The sequence below is a fragment of the Pholcus phalangioides genome, unplaced genomic scaffold, assembly GCF_987345545.1.
Source record: "Pholcus phalangioides strain wild (caught in Gottingen) unplaced genomic scaffold, Ppha-v1.0 ptg000008l_1, whole genome shotgun sequence".
Lineage (NCBI taxonomy): Eukaryota > Metazoa > Arthropoda > Arachnida > Araneae > Pholcidae > Pholcus > Pholcus phalangioides.
Window position 1 is genome coordinate 11,287,753 of NW_028301601.1, and position 24,195 is coordinate 11,311,947.

Consider the following 24,195-nt stretch of genomic DNA (forward strand, 5'->3'; position numbering starts at 1 on the left):
GTTTGAAGGGAAAGAAAACACACAAGAGTGAAGAGAATATCGGCAAAACAGCGGCGCACGACGCATTTGACTCCTCCAGAAGCAGTCGGTCAATCACGCCCGATGTAAAGCGCTGGCGTATTGCGCTCTGTAGGAAAACAGTCATGTAGCTTTTCTTACTGGTGAGTGGACGGCTCAGGAAACCTGCTCCTAGGAAAACCCGGCTTAAGTCATCTCTAGAGCCCAGAAGTTCAGGCAAATGTCATTTTGCCTGAGAAAAAGAGAGAGAGAACTTTGTCTTTTTTTTCCCCTATTTTTTCAAACTTTTTGGTAAAAATGGTTTTTTTGAAATTTTCGTGCCAGAAATGCCTTATTTTAACATAGTTTCATAGGTAGGAACAGATAGGCTCTGAGGCCCATGTTGATTTTATTTTTTGCATCATAAATGCTCTGAAAACAATCATGGCTATTTATTAAACATGCATATTTAGTCTTCGATTAAACTGACAAGAGTCTATCTCAGAGGAGTGTGATGGCCACATGCTCGAAGGAGTCCCGCATACGTGGTAATATGAAAAAATTTATTTTTTTCCTTTTTACAAATATAGAACAAAATGGACATGTTTCAACTATAGAAATGATAATTCCAAATAATACAACAAATAAACGTGAATTATTTGCAAATCGAGATGAGAGCCCCACAGATCACTTTCTCCACGTCTGGTGATGGCGGCCCTGTAATTGGCCTATATCTGAGAGTCTAGTAACATTCTATTTTGGACTTGAAATCAATTTAATTTGAATTATAATGCAGTTATTATAAACTATAATTTAAAAAAAAACACTAGACAGATTAAGTGCAACCGATTTTTCAGCTAGTTTTTGGACCCTTAATACCTTTTCGTGTTTAGTTTTTTTTTTTTCTTCGCAAAGAGTATGCATTTTTTTAGTGCCTTTTTACCTGACTATTTCGACCATTTGTAGTGCCTGAATTTCCGGGCTTTAGTCATCCCTAATTTTGAGACTAGATAGCAGCACAAAAAATTTGAATCAAACAGTGGACATACCTATTTTACGAGTTCAAGCTAGGGTCAGTGCGTCTTAATGCATGGGCCCATCCGGGGACTCAAGAGCACTGAGCTATAAGTAAACCTTTCCTTATAGCTCAGTGCTCAAGAGAAGAGGGGCTTCAGAATTAGAGACAAAGTGTATTGAAGACCAAAGCATATTACTAATATGCTTTGATTAGAGCCCTTAGCAGGCACAGAGGACGTTAAATCTGTATCTTCAGAAAAATGAGAAGTGGTTGAATTGTTTGATAATTTAACAGGTAGGCCCTCACTTGGCCCGGGGGGGGGGGCCCATGATGCTCTTAAGACAGCCCTGTGCATAATTACAGATAAAGGCGATATATTTCAAGTATTTATCAATGGCACTTGGGTATTATGCATGTTCACCATTAAAAGTGATAAATTTATTGAACTTACCAACAGGAGATTGGTAAATATGAATAATAACCAATTTATCACATTTATAGCATTTGTGCTGAAGAAATATCTGCATTTACTATTTCTGTTCGTACAGTGATACCTCATTAACAAAGATTTTTGTCATGGTTTTTCAGGCTTAAATAAATACAGATTCAATTAATGCATGCAAACACACCAAATTGTCAGGCGAGTTCTTTGAAATTAAAGTCATTTACAGCTCAAACATGTCAAAAAACTGGAATCTATATTTTTCTTTCACAGAGCAATTCCATGTGAAATGAATAATTACACTAGAGGAGCATGTGTGCAAAAATGCAATCTAGCTGGAGCAGCTCTTAAAAATGCTGCCTAGCCATATGAGTATGCAAAATAAGGTGAGCAATGCAAAGACAAATAAGTTTATCACCATTATGCAAATAAGGAGACAAAATATCACAGACACCACGAGCAAGCATTATGTAAATCATTATTTCAAATGTATTTTGTCAAAAAAACATTAAATAAATAAAAATACATAGCACATTATTTTAAGCAAAAGTTTTTTCTCAGTTACGAAGAAATTCATTATATTTTCTACATACAAATGGTTACATCATCAGCGCCTAAGGCAATTCCGAAACAAGAAAAAAAAACATAATTATTACAACGACTATTCCATAAAAAATATTTCTCTTCCATTATTATCCCATGGAAACTTTCAAACATAAACAACAGGCACCAACGTATCACAACAAGCTCTTGTTTTTTTTAGAGATTGACATTTATCCAGGTTGCGTAGAAGGATTATAATGAGTGTTTCTCCGTCGCTTGTCTGCAGCATCGCCACCACACGAAAAAGATTGAAAAATGTCATTAGGTGGAGTGCGGCTAGCAAATCCATGACTAATCATCATATCGTTGATGATGATATCGTTTGTTTTTGATGTACCCTTAAGAACAACATACAAGACTGAACCAATCCTGGAAAAAAAAACCCCATTAAAATTTCATGAAGAACAAGATTCTAATACATCTTTATTCGATGAAGTCAAAAAAAAAGATTTTTCTCTCTCATGCACAAACCAAAAAAGAAAACTAACGCATTGTAACAATTGATCATCTCTGAATGCTGGATCCGGAAATTTTACCTCAGATGTTTTGCCCCAACATTTTGCCAGTCCTGATCGTATGCGTGACCAAGTGAATGACTGTCACTCACTTGACTGCTCATATGGTCAGTGCAGGTAAAATGTCCAACTCACTTGATCACTCGTATTGTCACTCATATGGAAACTCATAGGATCACCCACTTGGTCACTCATCCACCCACTTGGTCATTCATCCTGCCACTCACTTGGTGACTTATGTGGTCATTCATATGGTCAGGGCAGGCAAAATGTCAGACAAAATTTCTGGGGACTAAACGTTGGAGTAAAAATTTCTGTTGAATGCTTTTAACTTAATAGCAACTTAATAGATAACTACTTCTGCTCTTTTCCTCGCCCTACTGAAACTATTCATGCAATCAGGGACGGTTCGAGCTTACCTGCTGCCAGGGAGCAAAGGCTCACATGTCAGTCCTACAAATGACTGATGGGAGGCTGACGGGGCTTTTGCCTAGGGGACCCTGGAATTAACTTAATTTTTTTCATGACAAAGCAGCAAGCTATTGTTCACAGAGAAAACTTTTCGTGATCATACATCCGTTCTTAGAGAAACTGTCCTGTTTTTTAAAGAAGCCGTTCTGCTTTTTCGGTCTAGAATTTATTTTACCGCACTTTTTATTGCCTGATAACTCAATCCACAACACAGCACTGATCAGGGAGCCATCATTACTTACAATTATTCTGTAAGGATTATGTATACCGAAACAATTTTTATTCAAGGGGTGCACCCCTTGCACCCTTGCTTAAGCTGCCCCTTTATTCAATCGCGAAATATTACACCATAGCCAACAATTTTGCAGTGAATTCTAAAAGTCTCATCACAGAGAGCAACAGGCCTACATAGAGATGTGAGGTGAGAATATCCTCCTGGATGTAAAAATTGGAGAATAATCGAGAATATTCATTTTTATTTTAAATAATTTAAATTTTTTACTAATTTTGTTTATATTGTGAAATATAAATCAGTTTTCATTGCCTGAAACATTTACAAAACAATTTTTGGTATAATCACCCCCAATGACAACTTTTTTAGTTCGAGAATATTCTCCAGGTCATGATGAGAGGTTTTAAAAGTTTGGTTATAAAGATTTTAGAGAGAGAGCCCATTAAATTAAAACATTAAAAAATTATTTTAAAATTAGATAAATTTTCAGAAATAAATTCACAAAACAAAAGAAATTAAATCAAAGTTGATTGATAAAGGAAGCAATTATTATACAATCACCTTCATTCTAAGAAGATACAGAACTGTTGTTTTTTCAATGCACAATACACTTGAATTCTGTATCACTCCCTTTTTTTTTAAAAGTTGTGTAATTCAGCCCTGTTGGTTTAATTTTATTGCTTTCAAACTTTAATATTGTGATCTACAAACTTCAATATACCCATCTTCTTGACTGGAAGAGAGAAAGAGACAGAGAATATTCTCTCAAAGGACTATTATAAATTACTAGAGAATATTCTTATCAAAAATAATTATTATTATCATTCTCAAGTTATTTATCGAGATTATTTATTATAATACATATTATTACATATATTCTTGATAATACTATCTGGAAAGATTTTTCGATAACTGAAGAATATTCTCATCGAGGAGAATATTTGACAATATTCTCTGGAAACACTATTATTATTAATAACTTCAGAATAATTCTTATTATTTCCCATAAGAATATTCCCCAGTAATTTATGAAAGTAGTCGTTCCAGAGAATATTCTCCTTGATGAGAATATTCTCCGAAAGATTATTCTCGAGAATTTTACATCTCTCTCTCTCTCTAGGCCTACAACAATACAATTATTCAGTCATTGTACTTAATTCATAGTTAAAAAAAATTTATGGCAAATGACAGAACACTGCACATACAAGCATTACACAGTAACAAACTTCCATTATGTTTGCAACACATACACACACATATTCCAACATGTACCAATTCATTAGAAATGCCACAGAGGAATGTGGACGAGGTGCATGTGGGGTTTAATAATGAATTCTCAAAGGTAATCATTGCCGTACAAGTTTTTGAACTTCTCTCTTGCCTAAACCTATCTGCGAGAGCTGGTACATTGTTCTCGATACCTATGGAAGGCAACAGAATTGCCTGCTATTTGATAAATGTTGTTGCTACCTCAATGCCTGTTTTCGGAAAGAATTTGAGCAATAAAAAGAAAAAAAAAATTACAACGATGATCATTTCCACATAATAAAAGTTGAATGAAAAATAATAACTTACTTCTCTTTGATGTGAGCCAGAAACACTTTCGATTCAACGGTTTTGGTAAACGTTGTCCTGTTTGAAAGAGGAAATAAATTTATCTTCAATTATGTTACTATACAAAGCAAAGTAACAACGTATTAAAAAGATAAACAAAGCGAATCCAAAATTATATAGTTCTAAAACATGTATGAAGTTCAATAATCATGCAGTAGAGCTGCAATTTCAGGCCTGTAACCACACATTTACCAGTGGCAATTTAGTCACAGGTTCATTTAGGAGACCAACAAGAAATTAAAAATAACAAAAAGATGTTATAAACAAAAACATCCGCCGCTGTGGTGGTCGAGTGGTTATAGTGACGGACTCGCGATGCGAGGATCCGGGTTCGAACCCCACAGTGGTGGTCGGCTGAAGTTGGTTTTCTGTGGTTCCCAACTTCAAGGCACAAATGCGAGCCGATCTCCCCGTTAAAAAGGCTCGCCACAGAGAGCAACAGTCCTACAACGATAAATCATTCAATCATAACACTTCACTCATAGTTAGAAAAACTGGTGGCAGATGACAGCACTACACATAACAAGCATTACACAGAAACAAACTTTACGTCAGGTTGCACTACACGTACACGCACATTCCCGCATGTACCGATTCGTTGGGGGGTTCCGCGGGAAAGGGGGGGTGCATGTGTGGTGTAGCAGTAGTAGGTAGGGCCTCCAAAAAATGGCTCGGGGATCCATGATGTTCTTAAGTCAGCCACCTCGTTGGGCAATTTGCCTGTTGTGGCGTTGTATTTGTATAATGTTTGTATAAAAAGATGATCAACTTTGTATCATAAAAAGCTGCATATGAGATGTAACTTCCACAAAGGTTCCTTATAAAAATTCTAATTTTTATTGCATGTTTCTTGTTCACAACATGAAAAGTTTTCAACCAATTTTTTTACTAAAATTAAAGCAAATTTGACAACATACACAAGACACAATAAAATTAAGCAATTCAATATTCAATGAGGTGTGAGCATTTAAAGAAAATAATTTTTAATTAATCTGAAATTGATGCAGATGCAAGGCATCCAAGCCAACCAAAAATTAGAAAAAAAATATATAATATTTTGGTAAAAAAAAAATTAATACAGCAGGCTCTCGATAATTTGGCGCATATCAGACCAGGGTATGCCGGATTACAGAGAAACCACATTACTGGAAGTTAATTGAGAAATCCTATTTAAATAATATAAACCTCTGAGCACAGGCACGTTTACCTCTTTTATGCTAAAAGAAAACCTGCATAAAAAAGCTGGATTACTGGACAGGCCAGACTAGCGCACGGCCGAATTATCAAGAGTCTACTGTATATGGAAAGAAAATAAATTTTAAAAGCTATTTTAACCCATTTCTGTTAATTTAAATGTTTTTTGATAGGTATTAACTGAAAATTTCCTGGGGAAGAAAATTGCACTTTCTCCAAAGGTTGATGTTATGTACGTCCCTAGTATGATGCCAAAATAAACACAACGAAGGAAATAATGAAATGATATAAATGATATAATATCAAGTTGTAGAAAATCCCCTATCATACAGCTACTTTCAGCAATTAACTCAAATTACTGCTCACTACATCACCAACATCTTTTCAAATTTTCGTGCATTCAACTGGAATTTTCATTTAAGTTGCTCTTCACAGCTGGGAACAAAACTGACATTTTCTCTGTGCATGCATACTCAAAAATCATTTTTCAATATGCTCATTGAATATTGAATTGTTTCATTTTAAATTTCATTATATGTGTCCCATATTTGATGACAAATTTGCTGCAAGTTTGAAAATTGGTTGAAAACTCTCCATGGTATAAGCAAAAGGGTACACAATCAAAATCGAGATACTTAAAAGAAACCGCCACATCTTTGTGAATATTTGTGCTATTTTCATAAAAATGCATACAAGAATCATACAAAGCATGTAAAATATTTTGTGAAAGTTACAAATCATTCGCAGCTTTTTATGATGCAGGGTAGATCAAAAACCTTTTTTCTTGAATTTTTTTTTTTTTTTTTTTCGTCTTCTGAAAACATTTGTGACTAAATCTGCACAGGAAAGAGTGAGTTCAAGTATTGTTTACATGCGCACAATTACAGAACAGTGTAACACCATAGATCATTTGCTTAAAATTGCAATGTGGTCATAATAAAGAAGCCACTCCGTGTATATGTTACGGTAAATGTGAAAAATTGGTTATTACGCATAATAATCAAGGATTTTGTGCTCGTTTTTATCTATCACAGGTTTTTAGCATTGGTATACATAATAATGGTACATTTTGGTTGGTAATCATGCATAATAACCGGCAATTATGTATAATAACCAAATTTATCATATTTCCTGTAGAATATGAATGTGCAAAACTGTAAGAAGAAAAGTGAAGCCATAAATATATGCGCAAGACTGGCGATCGATTAAAATACAAGTCAAACACAATTTTAAAAAAATGGTTTTCCCTCTTACATCGCATGTTGACTCCACCTGTTGTCTTTTGGCACAACATCAATTAAAAATGACTCTACAGCCTGGAATTGGCAGTATAAATATTCTTGTTTTATCTTTCTGATGTCTTTCCTCGAGACCAGTTCCATTCCTCCGTAATCAACGAAGAAAACCTGGAAGTAAAATCACAACCAAATCAGTCACAGCGAGCAAAACACAGTATCACTATACTTAGTTGGTAAAAAATAAAATTTCATAAACGACACTTCAACTACTCTTTCATCTGATTTATGCCATTCACAGGCAGATAAATGCTAATAAGCAATAAACATATAACACAACCTTAAAAAACATCTTGCGGATAAATATATGTACAGCAAAAACAAGATCAAGAATAAAGTGCTCGTGGGCAGAGATAGTCCCAGCGTCAAAGGCGGAGCTGACAGATCTAATGTATATGCATATATATATGAATTGAAATCATCATCCCCCCATCTCACAGACTTTCAAGTCTATCTCTGCCAATGAAAATGGCTGTTCATAAAACTGCACGATACTAGTATGCGGATTAGACTGAATTGACAAATACAGACATGGCCAGATATATGTAAAAATAATAACCACCAATAAATAATTTGTAGTAAAAGTTTTGTCAAATAAAAATGTTCTGAATCTATACTAGCCATTGCATTTTTACTTTTTAAATAATGCCATGTACACTGCTGGCCACCCAAATTGCAACACCAAGAAATACAAGAGATATCGCAACAATATTTATTTTGTAGATAACATGTTGACCAAGCATCAAATGATTAAATTTATAGACTTCTGTGAAGTGTGGTTCCTGCCAAAATCAGTAGCCAGAGTAGCCGCCATTGGTGGAGATCACCGCTGCCACACGCCTCGGCATTGATTCAAAGAGACTTTGGATGTGTTCTTGGGGTACAGCAGACCAAGCAGCTTCCACGCGTTGCCAAAGTTGATCTGGTGTGGCAGCTGGGGACGTAATCTGGGTCAATCGTTGAGCAACCATGGACCACATGTTTTCTATCAGCGAAAGATCCGGAGAGCGAGCTGGCCAGGGAAGCAATTCAATCTGGCGATTGACGAAGAACCTTTGGACAATGCGTGCCACGTGTGGTCGCACATTATCCTGTTGAAATATGGCTGTGGGCAATCCCTGAAGGTAAGGAAGGACAACTGGCTCCAACACCTCGGAGATGTAGCGCTGGCTTTTTAAAGTACCGGCAATGCGTACTAGAGGAGTGCGAGAGTGATATCCAATACCGCCCCATACCATAATACCCGGTGCGGGACCAGTGTGGCGGTGCATAACGCAGCTGTTCAGCATCCTCTCTCCACGGTGTCTCCAGACTCGAATCCGACCATCGTGGTGTTGCAGACAGAAGCGTGACTCGTCAGTAAAGACAATTTCATTCCATTGTGCCGTCCACATCCTTCTTTCGTCGCACCATTGGCGGCGGAGACGTCTGTGGTTCTGCGTCAAGGGTAGACGAAGAAATGGACGTCTTGCGGACAGACCACTCTGCTGTAAACGGCGTCGAATGGTACGCGCAGACACTGGATGATGCGGTACAGACTGAATGTGCTGTGCTATGGTTCGTGATGTGGCTCAGCGATCCGTCACTGCCATACGCACAATACGCCTGTCATCACGTGAAGTGGTGCACAGAGGTGGATGCGATCGAACACGTCGGTCCGTCGTACCCTCCTGCATCCAACGATCACATATCCGCATTACAGTTGTTTGGTTTCGTCCAACACGACTACCAATTTCCCTGAAAGATAATCCACAATCTCGGTAGGTCACTATCCTTCCTCTGTCGAACTCGGATACTTGATCAAAAGATGATCGCTGTTTTCTACGAGGCATAATTGATCGTTTTTTTGAAAAAACCACAAGAAAAACACAATTTCCGTACTTCAAATCGTCGAAATCTCCAAGCCTTAAATAGCGCTTTGAAGTGGCACCACAGGCGCGTGTGATGTGCGTCTGCGCTGAAATTCTAATCATTTGCATATCTCACCTCCGCTAATGCATGTTGTAAATTTCATATTATTTGCATGCTTCCTTCAGGGTGTTGCATTTACGGTGGCCAGCAGTGTATTACGAGAAAAAACCACACACTAACCTCAACAGGTTTATTTATATCTTCCACATCAGTGATTCGAGCCCTATACCAATTTCCATCAAACCTGCTCTTGGCGACAACAATCGTCCCGCATGCTAATGCTACCGCTGTATTGTCATCAAAGGAAGACTGGGAATAAAATTTCCTGAAAAAACAAATCAATGAGTTATCAAAGTGATCTGCGATCTCCAGAGCATTAAAATTAAACATGACATCAAATCTTGGTTTTTTTATCACTTACATCATCTGCTCTTGAAGCAATTCAAATTCCCTTTTATGAGATTCTATCGACCCTGGATGCAGGAAAAAAAGTAAATAGTAATTTCAAAATAAAATGTAACCCCTTTACAAAATTTTATTCATTGCTTTCAGATCTCAGTATAACATCATTTCTGGGGAACGAATAAAAAATAACTTCATAAGCAGGGTGTTTTGACTACCAACCTATTTATGCCAGTAGGGACGTTCGAAAACTGTGGGTCACACTATACCAAGACCTTATTTATATTATGTAACCAATAGAGCAGTGATTCTCAAACTTTTCCAACCTTAGGCCTCCCTTGGCCTTATCACTGTTTATCCACTTCCCCTGTGTAATAAAGTATGCATGTCAAACCCCTTATTAAAAATTACCCCCTCTTTTACAGACAAATTTTTTGTTACACCAGTGTCCGTAAAAGAGAGGTTTTTCCTGTATTTGAGTCAGAATTAGAAATTTGGAAATCAAAATTGCTGGAATCCAAGATGATTCTAGTCCAGGTGTTCTTAAGCTTTTGATTTCCCTAGATCCATCGTGCTGATGAGGTGAAGGCTGAGGTGGTCTCTTTACAGAACAATATTCGGTATGAAATAATATGAAAACAATGAGTTGATTAGAGGGAAGAGACTTTCTGGAGATTATACCCAGAAAGTCTCTTTCTTAGATGTGTTGTTGACCAAGAAAAAACATCTCTCTACTGTCATCACCTGGGGGCAAATTGCAAATGTTAAGAGAGGCTGCAATGTCTCTACTCTACTCAGCACGTCACGCTACTATGCACATTATAAAGGAAGAAAAGTCATGTCTCTGAGGTATAATGGTCATTGGTGCACTTAACTGGTTTGCAAGAGATTGATTCCTGGCAGAGACAACCAGTTTTCCTTTGAAGTTCACCTCTGTGTAATATCTAGAAAGTCTCTTTTCTAGATGTGTTGTGGGCAGATAAAAAAAATCTCCAATGAATTGATCATTTCTTCATCCAAGGTCACATATCCCCTGAACCCCACTTCCAAGGATGGAGGGCGGGGGGGCCTGTGAAATCTTGGTTAAGAATCCCTGCTCTAGTTGAAATAGATATTTTCATGGGGACATTTTTCCGATAGAGATTCAAATATATTTTTTAAAATTTATACAGTAAAAAAAGCTTATTACAATCATGGATAATGTCATCTCATTCAGGTATTGTTATCACTTTCACTGAGTATGAAATGGAACAATATCATAACATGGGAAGAAATTCATTTGTAGTTATCAGATATTCAGTTTTATACATATGTTATCTTTTTTTTGTCAAAAATTTTTCTTTTTGCATAGTTTGAGGCTAAGGTTGAACCGGACTTATTCTTTCCCTATAAGTTATCATTATCAATCTACATAGGAGGTTAGAAGGCTTCTTCATTCACAAAAATTTTAATTCTCAGGTTCACAATGGCATAATCGGGCTGTAATATTTAGTCACTATCATCCATGTATGTATAGCAATTCTTTGGCAATTTTTCCTATAGTAAAAGGGCATGTGTAATGTAAAAAAAAGTGCCCTTCCTCTGTTCATGATCAGTTTCTTTCAACTTACCATATTCACAGTTCTTCCTTTTTTATGCACGAAGAAAACCCACCTAAAAACACCAGATTACTGGATGGGCCAGACAAATGCACAGCTCGATTATCGAGAGTCTACTGTAGTTAGCAATTGGTTATTGTTATCAGAAACTGAGTCCCAATGTAATTACATTAAGCAGGGTTTAAATTGTAAGTACTTTTTTTTTGCTGATCTGTGACCTACGTATTATCATTTCGACAAAATACCTTTGAAAATGTTTGTTAATAAATTTTTCCCATACTGCCATTGATTACTATATTATATATATATATTATTGTATCATTTATTATATTGTTATTGTGTTGTATTATTGATTGAATGCCATTTTTATGTGAATGAATAATTTTGGAACCAATTAATCGAGTTTCTATTATTTAAGAAGTTTGATTTGATATATGAATGATTCGGACAACAAGCATGTTTGTGGAACAAATTAAGCTTGTTAACCGAAGTTCCACTGTACATATAAATATTCTACCACAGAGTATTTTGACACACAAGCCTAGCATAGGAATTTGATGACGTATGGGAGAATGATAGCAATGGGTTTTATGGCTATTGTGGAAGCGGGAAAAATGTGTGAACAAACATTTGGTATTTAAACTTATTTTCAAACGTGCTTTGCAGAGATCTACAAAAATAAAAGAATAAAAAAAAAGAATTTAAGGGAAAAAAAGCAAAAAGTCAGTTCTACTAAAAAAAAAGATTCCCATGATACTCGCAGTTATTTAGATTGAACAAACACTGTCTTATGAAATAAGGAAAGAAACAGAATTTGAAAATCTGAAGAAAAAAAAATTACTTGGATGATCAACAACTCCACATGTTCCATACGGAAACACCAGATAGAAGTGGCCAGGATCAATAACGAATGAAACTTGCACTAGGCAGTGCGAACCTGGTTCAGGCAAGGTTATCTGGTTATCGACAAGAAAAACATTGACTTTATCTCGAGTTTCTCCATCGCCTGTTTTTAAAAAAAAAATGCACAGTTCAAAATATAAAAAAAAGATTTATGTATGTACAGTCTATGTTCATTATAACAACCATGTGTTATTGCAACCATTCTATTATAATGACTAATTATACAATATGTCTCATACGTTTTCCTATTCATCTCATGCAATTAATCTGATCCCTCACAGAAACCTTCAATCGAATATAACATCCAAATTCAGCTCCACAGACTGATTTTTGGCAAAAAATGACAAAAAATCAGTATTTTGCATTTGTTAAATTTGTTTCTGACCGTTTGATATTGGAGAATTTGGTGCTCAAGTGCATGCATGCAATTAATTATTACAGTTTAATTATTATTTTCCAACCTGATGCATTTTCATTGCAACTGCTAACATTTTTCTAAAATTTATAATTTTTTCTTTTTGTTCAAAAATAGGAATTTTCTTAAGAAGTGTTTTCTTAAAACTTTTGATACAATGACCTCAGATTAAATGTCCATTGTCTATGGAACGATACGGATCATTATAATCAATGTAGCGAGTAAAAAAATTCTACGTCTAAACATGCATTATCATTCTTCAGCATGAAAATATCAGTTAATTTTTATTTCTAATACAGTCAGACCTGCTCACAATGAGAAGCTCATTTTCAGCAAAAATGGTAGTTAAACCAAGCTAATCACTCGCTACATCTATTTCAAGTATCATATTTCAAGTATCATATATTCAACCCTTCAACTGCAGAAATCACTAAACCTTCTAGAAATTACCACATATTTTCAAGAGAAATATTTTTTTTTATCTTGTGCAGTGATAAATGAAATGAACCCTCAAAAACGAAAATTATAATAGTAAACAACGAAGAGGAAAAATACTGTTATTTATGCTGTACACTTTATCCTATAACTACCCTGAAGGGAAAGGAAAAACACCTTCTCTCTCCCCTGTTATCAGACTTTGAACAAAACTGACTCCGCCCACTGACAGTTGATTGACAAAACCGTGGGGAGAAGGAAAACATGTTATCAGGAGAAGAAAACTTACAACTGTATCTGGGCTGATCCCAAAATAGAAAGTTTCAAGAATTCAAGATATTTTGGGGTTGCCTATATAAAGCAGATCAAGGGAGGGTTGTTGCTGTAAGGGTTAAATGGGTTGATCCAACTCAAATTACATAAAAGCTGTGCAAAACTGTATTGCTGCTTTGTTGATCTTTCATGTGCATTCAATTCAGTTAACAGGAAATTACTTTGGTCCAAAATGGCAATGTTAAGCATAAGTCAAAGATTCATCCAAATTTATAGGCAGCTATTCGGTAGAGCCTCTGGAAGAGTATGAATTGGCACAAATTATTTAACGTATTTGCCCTAAGTTCTGGTGGTCTGCAGGGAGAACTGGCTTGCCCAAGCCTCTTCTCAATCTTTGTCACAGACATTGAGCCTGCATTCCACGTTAGCAGTATATAGGGTACCAAAATTGACGAGGAGACTGAAATTTACCTAATACTATATGCTAAAGATGTGATACTGATGGTAGATACAAAAATACAGCTCCAGCATAAAAATTGACTGCCTTGGAAGATACTTTCTTCAGAACAACCTATATGCTAAAATTGACAGGTAGGTTTTCAGAAATGGGGAATACCCTCTGAAGGACACTAATTAAAGTTGTTCAGTATTATATCTAATCTGGGCAAAACATTCTCATCCTCGGGTAAATTTATTAATGCAGCCAAGGCTATGATACAGAAAGCAAATACAACCACTGAAAAGCAGCTCCAGTTTCTGCATGCATTTAAATGTACATCAATTATCACGGCTTCCAAATTATCTGACAGCTTAGTAAACTCAATCTTACTTTCTCAATGTGGAAAAAAATCAGTCCTTCAGTCTATATAGGATAAACAGTCATATCCTCCGAATAAGTGGCACCTCTTTTTTAGGGACGGATGTCCTTAATAGGTGACTGCTGTGGTGGTCAAGTGGTCATACACTGATGGATTCGCATTGCGAGGAGCCGGGTTCAAACCCCACCGGCACCACAGTGGTGGTCAACTGAAGTTGGTTTAAGGTGTGAATGTGAGCCGATCCCATGCATTTCATTATTTCATTCCCATGCATTATACTTTACGCCTACCCTGTCTGGGCAATAGACTATGTAGAATTCCTAAATATTCTTCACATCAACATTTTTAAAAAGATTCCACCACTTAGGGAAATTTGTTCTGGGATACATGGTACATTGGAATGTGGCCAAAGACCCATAGCAATTATGATCTACAAATTAATGCTTTCACATTGATTGGAAATTCCTATTGCTCCTCCCTCAATCAAGGTTACTTAGACACTGTTTCACTGAGTTTGTGAAATATCAAATCGCAATATTACTTGCAAATCGTTCCTTACAGCAGGATTTTCATTATAGGCCATACTCGTTATATCAGGCTTTTACAGTTATCTTAGTGAATATTGAAGTTAAATAACAACAAAAGCATATACAAATGAAGAAAACATACCAAGGTTTTCATAAGTATGCACATATGGACAGTTCTCACCACGAAAGCATCGCCCATTTCTGGAGAAGAATTTACAGAATATTTTCTCGTCATTGGCCTCTGGAAAGTAAAAAAAATATCTCAATTGCAGGGCTTCCACTCAAAAAATTAAAAAAAGTAGGATGGGCGGGTGTCCTCCTCAGACAACATAATCATAAAATAACAAAAAAAAAAAAAATCGCTCAAAAATTTTAAAATATTTTTTTTTTCATATCATTATTTCAGTATCCTATAAGATTGACTCGAGACAAAGTGAAATGACTTGGTAACAAAAATTATTTTGGGCCAAAACAGTGCACTAGCAACCACATATAATTTTTTTCTGTCTCTCTCCTCACAATTTATATGACATTCTTTTCTGGGTCTAGGAGTCTTCCAAAGTCCAACTGTTGTCTGTGAACTCTCTTCTTCTCTACCAACACAGTAAATTATGAAGACAGATTTTTAAGAATGATGCTCCTTTGAGACCACTTCCAAAAGCATGGTGCAAAATGTGTAAGTTACAAGGTCCAATGTAAATAATTCAAGATGAACTCGATGGTTTTACTGCACTGTTTATTGTTAGTTTTTTAAAGGGATTTGTTAACATTTTACTGTTCAATGCCAGCATCATAGTTTTTGACAAATGAAACACTTTCATTTTTAGCTCTTTGCAGAGTTTTGTAGACATTGTTTATGCCTCTGTATGTCCTAAAAATACAGAAGTCAACGTAAAGCTGTTGGGTAGCACCAGAGTCACAAAACCTAGAATAGGCCTATGTATTAAATTGCTTTGTTGTACAAACTGTTGTTTCACCTACACACAAAATGTGCATCATAATTCTTAACGATGAATATTAGTTGGCGAACAATGAATAGTCCAAGACATGAAATAGTAAATGCAAAATTGTTTTTTTTATCCAGACAGGAGTTTTTAATGACTACCCAAAACATGAACAAAAAATGAGTTTTTGAACGCTCAAACTACGCAAAAGAAACATTATATATACATATAATAAACCCAATGCTCCACAAAACCCCCAGATAACCTGAAAAAACTATATGATTTCTGCTTTGACAGAATCATTAATTGCATCTGCCAAATCAATAATCTACTACATTTGTATAATTTGGCAATACAGTGAAACCTCACTACAACGATATTCAATACAACAATAAATCCCTCTACAATAATATTTTTCAAGTCTTGTTTAGAAATATCTATACTCTAATGTTAAACTGCTGCCTCCAGATATAACGATAAAGTCCCTCTATTAAGAAGGAAATAAAAGATATTTCTTCTTGGTCTGCAAAGTACCATTATATGAAGGTTTCACTACATTTCAACGATTCCCTCTTCACTTAAAAATAGTCACACTAATTTTGTTGGCAGGATTTGCTAGAAAAGTAAGGCAAAACCTAGAAAGTGGGACATTTTATAAAAAAGTAGGAAAACTACGACAAGTGGAAGCCCTGCAATTGATATCATTTCTCATTAACATAGATCAAATATCCATCAGCAATCATTCACACTGAGGTCGCAAAAAAAAAAAAAATAGTGGCAACACAATATCCACTTTAAATCGCTTGAGAACTTACTATGGCCCATGGTTTGCACTTCAAGATCATCTATGTTCACTCCGTAGCTGTTCAAGGCACTGTTATAATCATCAGACATCGGATCCCATGATTGCAAGGCTTCTGGATTTATTACAAATAAATTAATAAATAAATGAAGAATATGAAAAAATAAACAAACAAATAAAATTCACAGTCATAAATTATAGCTTTTCTTAAACTAAAACCTAAAAAAAATTCCCCTTAACATACACAATTTGCAAGCTGATTCAGTTTTCTTTATTAGTATAACACAATGAATGCTTGGCAAATCCCAGGTGCCAAGTTGCGATGGAAACTAAAACATTTTTATACTATGCCTAAAATTATATTAAGTCTAACAATTACGCAAAATTTTGGGGAATTTATGCAAGCAGGTTCTTGTGCAAGCCCAGTTCTGCCCAAGTTAGCTCATGCATTAAGATGGGCATGCACAAAAAGTGTTTACAATAAAAAGTAACAATCCACACAACACAATGGTCCCCAAAGCAGAATATGCCAAAGTCTGTGACGTACATCGCAGAACAATCGGGAAGAATTTTAAGAAAAATGTAGAAAACACTATTATGAACTTTTTTTTTTCATGCCAAGCACAACTCAGGTCTATCGCCACGGGCAATTTACTACCTAGTGAGTTGTGCCGGAAGTGTAAGTATGTGTACCTAACAGTCTGAGTGTGTATCTAGTGTTATGCATGATTTTTAGTGCTGCCATCTATATCTCAGAAGTGAAGTGAGTGAAGTGTAATGACTGAATATTTGTACTGTTTGTAGGACTGTTGCTCTCTGTGGCGAGACTTTTTAACGGGGAGATCGGCTCGCATTTGCGCCTTGAAGACTATTATGAACTGCAGATCATTTCCAGTCAGTTGAGGGCTCATTGCAGAACAATGCAAAACATTCTGCTTTGGGGACAATGGTCACACCAGTTTGTGGCTCCGGAAGGGCATCAATCTCTACATCCAACCAGCATAGTGAAATACTATACACTCAAGCTTTATTGCCCATGCAGTAGCCACTGATATAATAGAAAAATTCATTATCGCTGTCTTGTAAAGACCCAGCTGAAAAACATGGTAGAAGAATATGATTTTTATTACTTTTGCTTGTAGGTTTTATATCTCGGAGGGAATTTTTTGTTTGTCTAAAATACACATTTTAAAGATATAACAAGATATAAAAGATAGATAAAACCAAGATATAAAACCTACAAGCAAAAATAATGAAAATCATATTCTTCTACCATGTTTTTCAGCTGGGTCTTTACAAGACAGCGATAATGAATAATTGTTGGGGATCGGCTTATACATAGTTTCCAATTTTATTTTCATTTTGGTGGTCATGGGGGGGGGGGGAGTGCTGGCTTTTTCATGAACCAGCCACTCAGTTGACTCTACCATCTTTCAGATCTCATTATGTTCCATCTCATTTGAGGATGCTTTCTGGGATTTCTCCCACCTCTCTCCTATAAACAATTTTTCAATAAATAAAATCACCCATCATACGCGGCCAAGGTCAACATCTTATGGTAGCCTGGTCCAACCCAGAGATTCTTAGCAACCTGTCTTCATGTGTTTGCACCCTCTCTTCTTCATGTGTTTGCACCCTATCTTCCGCTGTAATCAGAGACACTTAAGACTATTAGAAACCGAGGGCCTGTTGGAGACAAGAGAGTTCATGTTTCTTTTTGAAGGGTTTTTAGGCTATAGCCCTTCACATTAATATTATTTAAATTAAAGGGAAAAAATTTAGTGGGGGGGTGACTTTTTTTCTTTATATCCTAGAGTTGATGAGAAAATGGATCGCGATACGAATAGGCTTGAACATAGTTCATAAAAGAACAAGAAAAAGATTGACCATTTGCTTGTATCATTCTAAAATAACTGAGAACATACAAAATCTATTAGCATGCTAGAAAAGTCATCAAGAAAGTGATCATTAATAAAGAACACGCTATATTACCTATTGATTTTGAATGGTGTTTATCAGCCTGCTTCAATGAAATGTCCAAAAATGCATATCCTTCGTCAATCAGAATATCATTTATCATGTAATCCTTCCCGTCTATATTGTCCCACAAATAAATATCCAATGCAGACCTATAATTATAAAAGAATTGGGATCAGAATGAAATATATTTATATATATATATATCAATTTATCATAATAATTTATAATATATCAATATTTATATAATGAATCCATTGAAAAAAAAATTAGTTACATTTTTATATTTGTTGCCAGATTATTTTAAACATTCATGCATGCATATTCAGTGCTTTGAAGTGGTTCTCTTTTAGTATATTCTAGGGAGCCGTGTCTGAACATTGCCATGGCAAAGGATCTATGAGGGAGGCAAAATTTTGAGAAACACTGCTATAATACAATGCACGTTTTCACTGTTCGTTTCTTCTGCAAAATTTCTGAGATATAGAGTCCATGGTTCAAGCAAAGACCTTTCATCTACTGCCATGATGGAGACCATAGTTTCTGAAACTTTTTTTATTCATCATTCCATGATCACAATCTTTTTTTCCTCATCACCCCCTCCCCAACTTCCTGTAGGATCCTCTACATATTATATATAAAACTATTATGCCCCCTCCCCAGTTTGTTCTACACCCCAATCATGCAATATTGCCCACTTTAGACAAAATATCAAGTGTAATTTTGTTGACTAAAAAATTATATTCAAAATAGATGAAAATCCAATGTTTATGAATATTGCTCAAAAGATAAAGATGAATACAAACCTGCCATTTGCCAGCATTTTTTCTCCTGCAACCTCTGCTACAAAACATTTATCCCTTTTTTTTGTGAATGCTTCAAAGAGCTCGATGGCCTTCAAACTCCATCCATTGTTGGTGAAAGTAGAGTAACTATCGTATTTTTCATCTGCAACACCTGGAATTTTCGGAAAGATCCCAGCCAATGAACAAGGAAGGGCAAAAGCGGGTTTTATTGCAAACTTCGGCGTCAACGGATAGAGTTCCTCCGGATCTAGCAGACCTTGCTCACCATAATCTATATAATGGACCTTGACTTTTTTGATGCCAGATGCCTGTATCATAAATTACAAGAGAAAGACTAAGCATTCGATATACTCTTCTATACTGAAATAAGTAACTAAGTTTGAATGAACCAAACATGAATTTCGGCGAAATCATGCAATATAATTGCAGTCAACACTTGTTTTTACAAACTCGAACAGAATTGAACAATTAGTTTTGTAGAATAAAAAGTTTGTAAAGTAAAGCCATTCAAAGAAATGGCATACCGTTTGGGACGGGATAACTAATTTGCCAAAAACATGACAGTTTGTACAATCGAACGGCAACTGTATATGTGCTATTATGATGGCTAGTGACATCTCAAGACTTGGGGCATTAGCAAAAAATTTGCATATATTAATTACTTGCAGAACATAAGCACGACACTGTTATTGAGGGGAAACAGTCATCTTCCCCCCACTTACGAGTATAATCTATTCGGATCATCATTCATATGTCAAAATTTTAGCAATTCATACGAAAATGACTGAAAACTATGTAGTTATGAAGCAGAAAACAATAATTCAACACTTATGAGGATGAAAATAGTTGGAATTGAAACTGCAGTAGACTCACAGGGGTATACCAGATAACTAGAACGTAAAAAAAACAATGCATTCAAATTATTTAAACTACTGCACACCAGATTTTTACAAACAAAATGCCATATAAAACCAAAAATTAATGGAACTTTAAATATTACTAGTTATAATACCCGGCGTTGTCCAGGTTTTCTTCAATGAAGCTTTCTGGATCATGTGATATCTGCCTATTTCTTTGAAGGACATACAAACCGTGTCAAGTTAACCAATATAGCAACTTCCTGCGCAATTCATAAAATAAACAAATCTAGATTTAAGGAAACATAGAAATGAATTTTTTTACCTTTTTTAAAGGGGCGCTAGGTATTTCGATCCCCCCCCCCCTGAACTTCAAGTTATCCATCTGCCTATTTCAGCATTCAAAAATAATTAATTAAAGCCGTGGAATTTTTTCGATGTACTTTTTAAGGGCCCATAATTAATTTTAAAAACATCCTAAACTATATGAATTTATGCAGTTGAATATTAAAAGACAATACAGACACATTTTCATTTTCGAGCCTGAAAAGATGTAGATAAAAAGTTGAAATCAATGTTATTGCATGGATATCCAAATCAAAAGTAGGTCCGGCTAATTACTTCATATTTAATTTTCTGGGATTTGTATATATCTAAGCGAACTCAATATTTCAAAAATCAAGTATTGAATACAATTTTTAAAGTTATTGATGTGACAGAAATCCCCACCAAATTTCAAAGCGATGATGATTATGACGTCTATTCAAAAAGCCTCATTACTGAGAGTATTGAAAATGTGGCAAACCATTATAAAGGCATAAACCATTATTCATATTGTGGCAGCGTTGAAGAATGTAACGTATCGGGATCCGATCCCTCTACGTTAATGGTGGTCTTGTCGTTATGTGGGAAATTCCTTCTTATTTTAGACCCCAGGGACCTCTCAGTTACCGGAAACCACCCGAGGACCCACTGGCGAACCGGTAAGGGCCAGAGTGTTCGATTAGTTCGGCAGTCGGCGGGTGGGGTCTTTCGGCTGTCGAACGAGAACGGGCCAGAGGTCGGGCTACTGATGTCCCACATAAATTAATTTCCCTCATGACGACGATGCCGCTATTTTCGTGGAGGGGTTTGATCCAATATATGTATAGTTGGGCGAGGCTTAGCCCAGTTTAAATTATTTTTATCGAAGAACCTCCCGGGGGAGTTGTTGCAAGTCTCGTTGTGCGGATACGAAAATATAGTGTTGTACTCACTTATTTTCGGCGGGGGGCTGCAGACCTCCGTCGGAACAATTCATTTCATATTGTTATGTTAGTAATGTTTACATAATCGGGAGAGTCTGATCAGCTCTCCGGATTATGTCATGTTGCCAGATTCCAATGTAATTAAATTGTAATGTTTATAATAGTGACGCATGAATATGCAAATTCGATAATTTTGTTGAGGCGAAAAGGCCATGCGAGGACATGTGGTCCCAAACTTCTTGTAAAAGGGGAGTATAAATTCCTCCCTCTTTGTCTCTCACATTGCGTTCGTCTAATCTTGTTCTGTTCAACTGAAGCCCTCTAGTAGGACGGTTCACCGTCTTACTACCGTATCTATTGGCCTTAGGCTGAATTGTTAAAATGCAATAATCTACATTATTTGAATCCGTTTTCCGGCAGGTCCGGAATCAAAATATAAAACAATCTTCACAGTCAAAGTTCTTCATTGCTGATCGAGGTGGTCCGGCCCTCAACCGAGAGGCCCCCGGAGCTGATCAAGGTGGTTCGGCCCTCAACCGAGAGGCCCCCGGAACTGATCAAGGTGGTTCGGCCCTCAACCGAGAGGCCCCCGGAGCTGATCAAGGTGGTTCGGCCCTCAACCGAGAGGCCCCCTGGAGCTGATCAAGGTGGTCCGGCCCTCAACCGAGAGGCCCCCAGGAACTGATCAAGGTGTTCCGGTTCTCAACTGAGAAAACTCCTCTGGTATTTACGGAAAAGCTAACAACATCGGATGTCCGATCACTGCACAAGTTGACTGTTGTTGATCATCAATTGGTGAGCCAGTATCTTTACTGCTAACGTCAAATAGAGGGCTCCAAGATATACTAATCCATTGTTAAAATTAACTAACCCATATAATTGAATAAATAATAATATTTCATGCGAAAGTTTGTTTCTAATCATTTTCCACTTGTCGTTTGCCACTTTATTGCTGGATATTTCGAACCGGGCAAGCAACTCCCATAAGGGACGTTGCAATTTTGGGGGCTCGACCGGTTCTCAGTAAGTGTGGCAAACCGCGGGTGGAAAGTACTTTCGCTAAAAAAAAAATTTTTTTTTGATATTTAACATTGATTTTAGAGATGAATTCTAATAATCATAGTACGCCTAGAAATTTAGGTGATGATGTTCGTGTACAAATTGAACCGGAACCAAGTGGTTCACAATCGAATAATGGTTCACAAATGAACTTTACTTATCCAACAATGTCAAATCCTTATAACGAGACGCATGTAATACTTCCCCCGGCATTACCTTTAAATCCCGCAAATGCTTTGGTTCCATTGACCCAACGCAGTGTTGGTAGTCTTATATTTTCAGGTAGTGGAGAAGACGTTAGAAGTTTTTTATTAAAATGTGAATCGTATTTTAATCTTTACAGTGTTCCTAATAAGATCGAGTTAGTTGTAAGCACGTTTGAAGGTCGTGCTCAGGCCTGGTGGCAAACGATAGGCAGGCACGAATGGGAAAAATGGGGCCCCCATAAATCGTGGGAAAGTTTCAAGGGCTTGTTATTACAAACCTTTTCAAGGTATCATACCAGGGTTGAATTAGCTCGTGCTTTATTCTCTGAAAAGTTTTCGACGGGCTCGTACCTTGATTTCGTATTACATAAGTTAGATCTTTTTCAGTCGTTCGATTTAACCGTTCCGGAGTCGGACAAAATTGAACTTATAATGTCACAATTACCCTATAATGTGAGAACATTTTTGGAAGTTAGGAAGCCTAATTCTTTGCAACAATTATTTGTAATGTTAGATCAATTTCTTGCAACGCGTGAAAATGTTCAAATTGAATCTCGTAAAAATTTTGAATCTTGTGAAAATTGTGTTGAGAAATTTCAACCTGAAGTTAGAAAAAATTGTGTGGGACCTACACAAAATGTAGTACAACCTTCAAGACGGCCTTTTAGGACAAATAAATTTTTTCGACAAGTTACCTGTTTTGGTTGTGGTCAAATCGGCCATATTGTAAAAAATTGTAAATCAAATGGGAATCAGGGAAACTAGACCTGGGATACATGAGAAGGGGTAGTGTATCCATGGGTAAAAAGACCCCTAGTAAAAAATTTAGTTTTCTTAATCCAGTTGTGAGAGTTAACAACAAGATTTTGACAGCAAAAATTGATACCGGTGCCGATTGTTCAGCGATCAGTTTCGATCTGGCTCGGCAGGTTGGTTCACCCACTAATCAAGTTAGACCCTATCACGGTGATAGATTTCAGTTGGCATCCGGTGAGTACTGTCAGCCTGTGGGGATTCTTCGGGCCCAAGTGGAGATACGAAACAGTGTCGTGCACACAGATCTGATAGTGCTCGCCAGGGTCCCATTTGGGATCTTGATCGGCAGTGATATTTTGAGTAAAACTGAAATTATAGTTGACTTCAAAAACTTTGAACTTAAAGGAGGATTGTTGTCATATAAAGGAGATGTTGATCAGGAAAAAATGCAAAATTTAGTAAGTAAATCGGAATTTGATTCCGATCAGAAAAAAAGTTTGTTTGAATTGTTAAAACAATTTCCGAATTTGTTCAGAAACACTCCCGGTAGAACTCCCGTTGCTGAGCATAAGATCGTGACTGACGGAAAACCGGTTTTTCGATCCCCTTTTTCTCTTCCGCGATGGAAAAAACAATTAGTAGAAGAGCAGGTGCAACAGATGCTCTGTGATGACGTCATTGAGCCTGCCTCCACAAACTGGGCTTCCCCGTGTTTTTTAATCAAAAAGAAAACTGGTGATTGGCGATTTGTCGTCGACTATAAAAAGGTGAATAAAATTACGGCACCCGATCGGTACCCTTTGCCTTTCATCGATCAAATTCTACAACGAGTGGGTGACGCACGATTCGTCTCTACGTTCGATCTGGCCTCAGGGTAT

At 36.5% G+C, this 24,195-nt stretch overlaps 1 protein-coding gene across 1 annotated transcript in view; it reads right to left on the reverse strand.

Moving 5' to 3' along the window:
* Nucleotides 1–543: 543 nt before the first annotated feature.
* The window catches only part of LOC149083680 (uncharacterized), a 46,040-nt gene continuing 22,388 nt past the window's right edge, over nucleotides 544–24,195 (reverse strand). The window contains exons 8-17 of the mRNA XM_089234165.1: nucleotides 19,193–19,500; nucleotides 18,402–18,538; nucleotides 16,423–16,524; nucleotides 14,806–14,904; nucleotides 12,134–12,298; nucleotides 9,714–9,765; nucleotides 9,473–9,617; nucleotides 7,341–7,492; nucleotides 4,854–4,910; nucleotides 544–2,429 (exon numbers count right to left, since the gene is read on the reverse strand). Of these exons, the coding sequence (XP_089090291.1) occupies nucleotides 2,231–2,429; nucleotides 4,854–4,910; nucleotides 7,341–7,492; nucleotides 9,473–9,617; nucleotides 9,714–9,765; nucleotides 12,134–12,298; nucleotides 14,806–14,904; nucleotides 16,423–16,524; nucleotides 18,402–18,538; nucleotides 19,193–19,500 (1,416 nt within the window). The 3' untranslated portion in view covers nucleotides 544–2,230. The remainder of the gene's footprint in view (nucleotides 2,430–4,853; nucleotides 4,911–7,340; nucleotides 7,493–9,472; nucleotides 9,618–9,713; nucleotides 9,766–12,133; nucleotides 12,299–14,805; nucleotides 14,905–16,422; nucleotides 16,525–18,401; nucleotides 18,539–19,192; nucleotides 19,501–24,195) is intronic.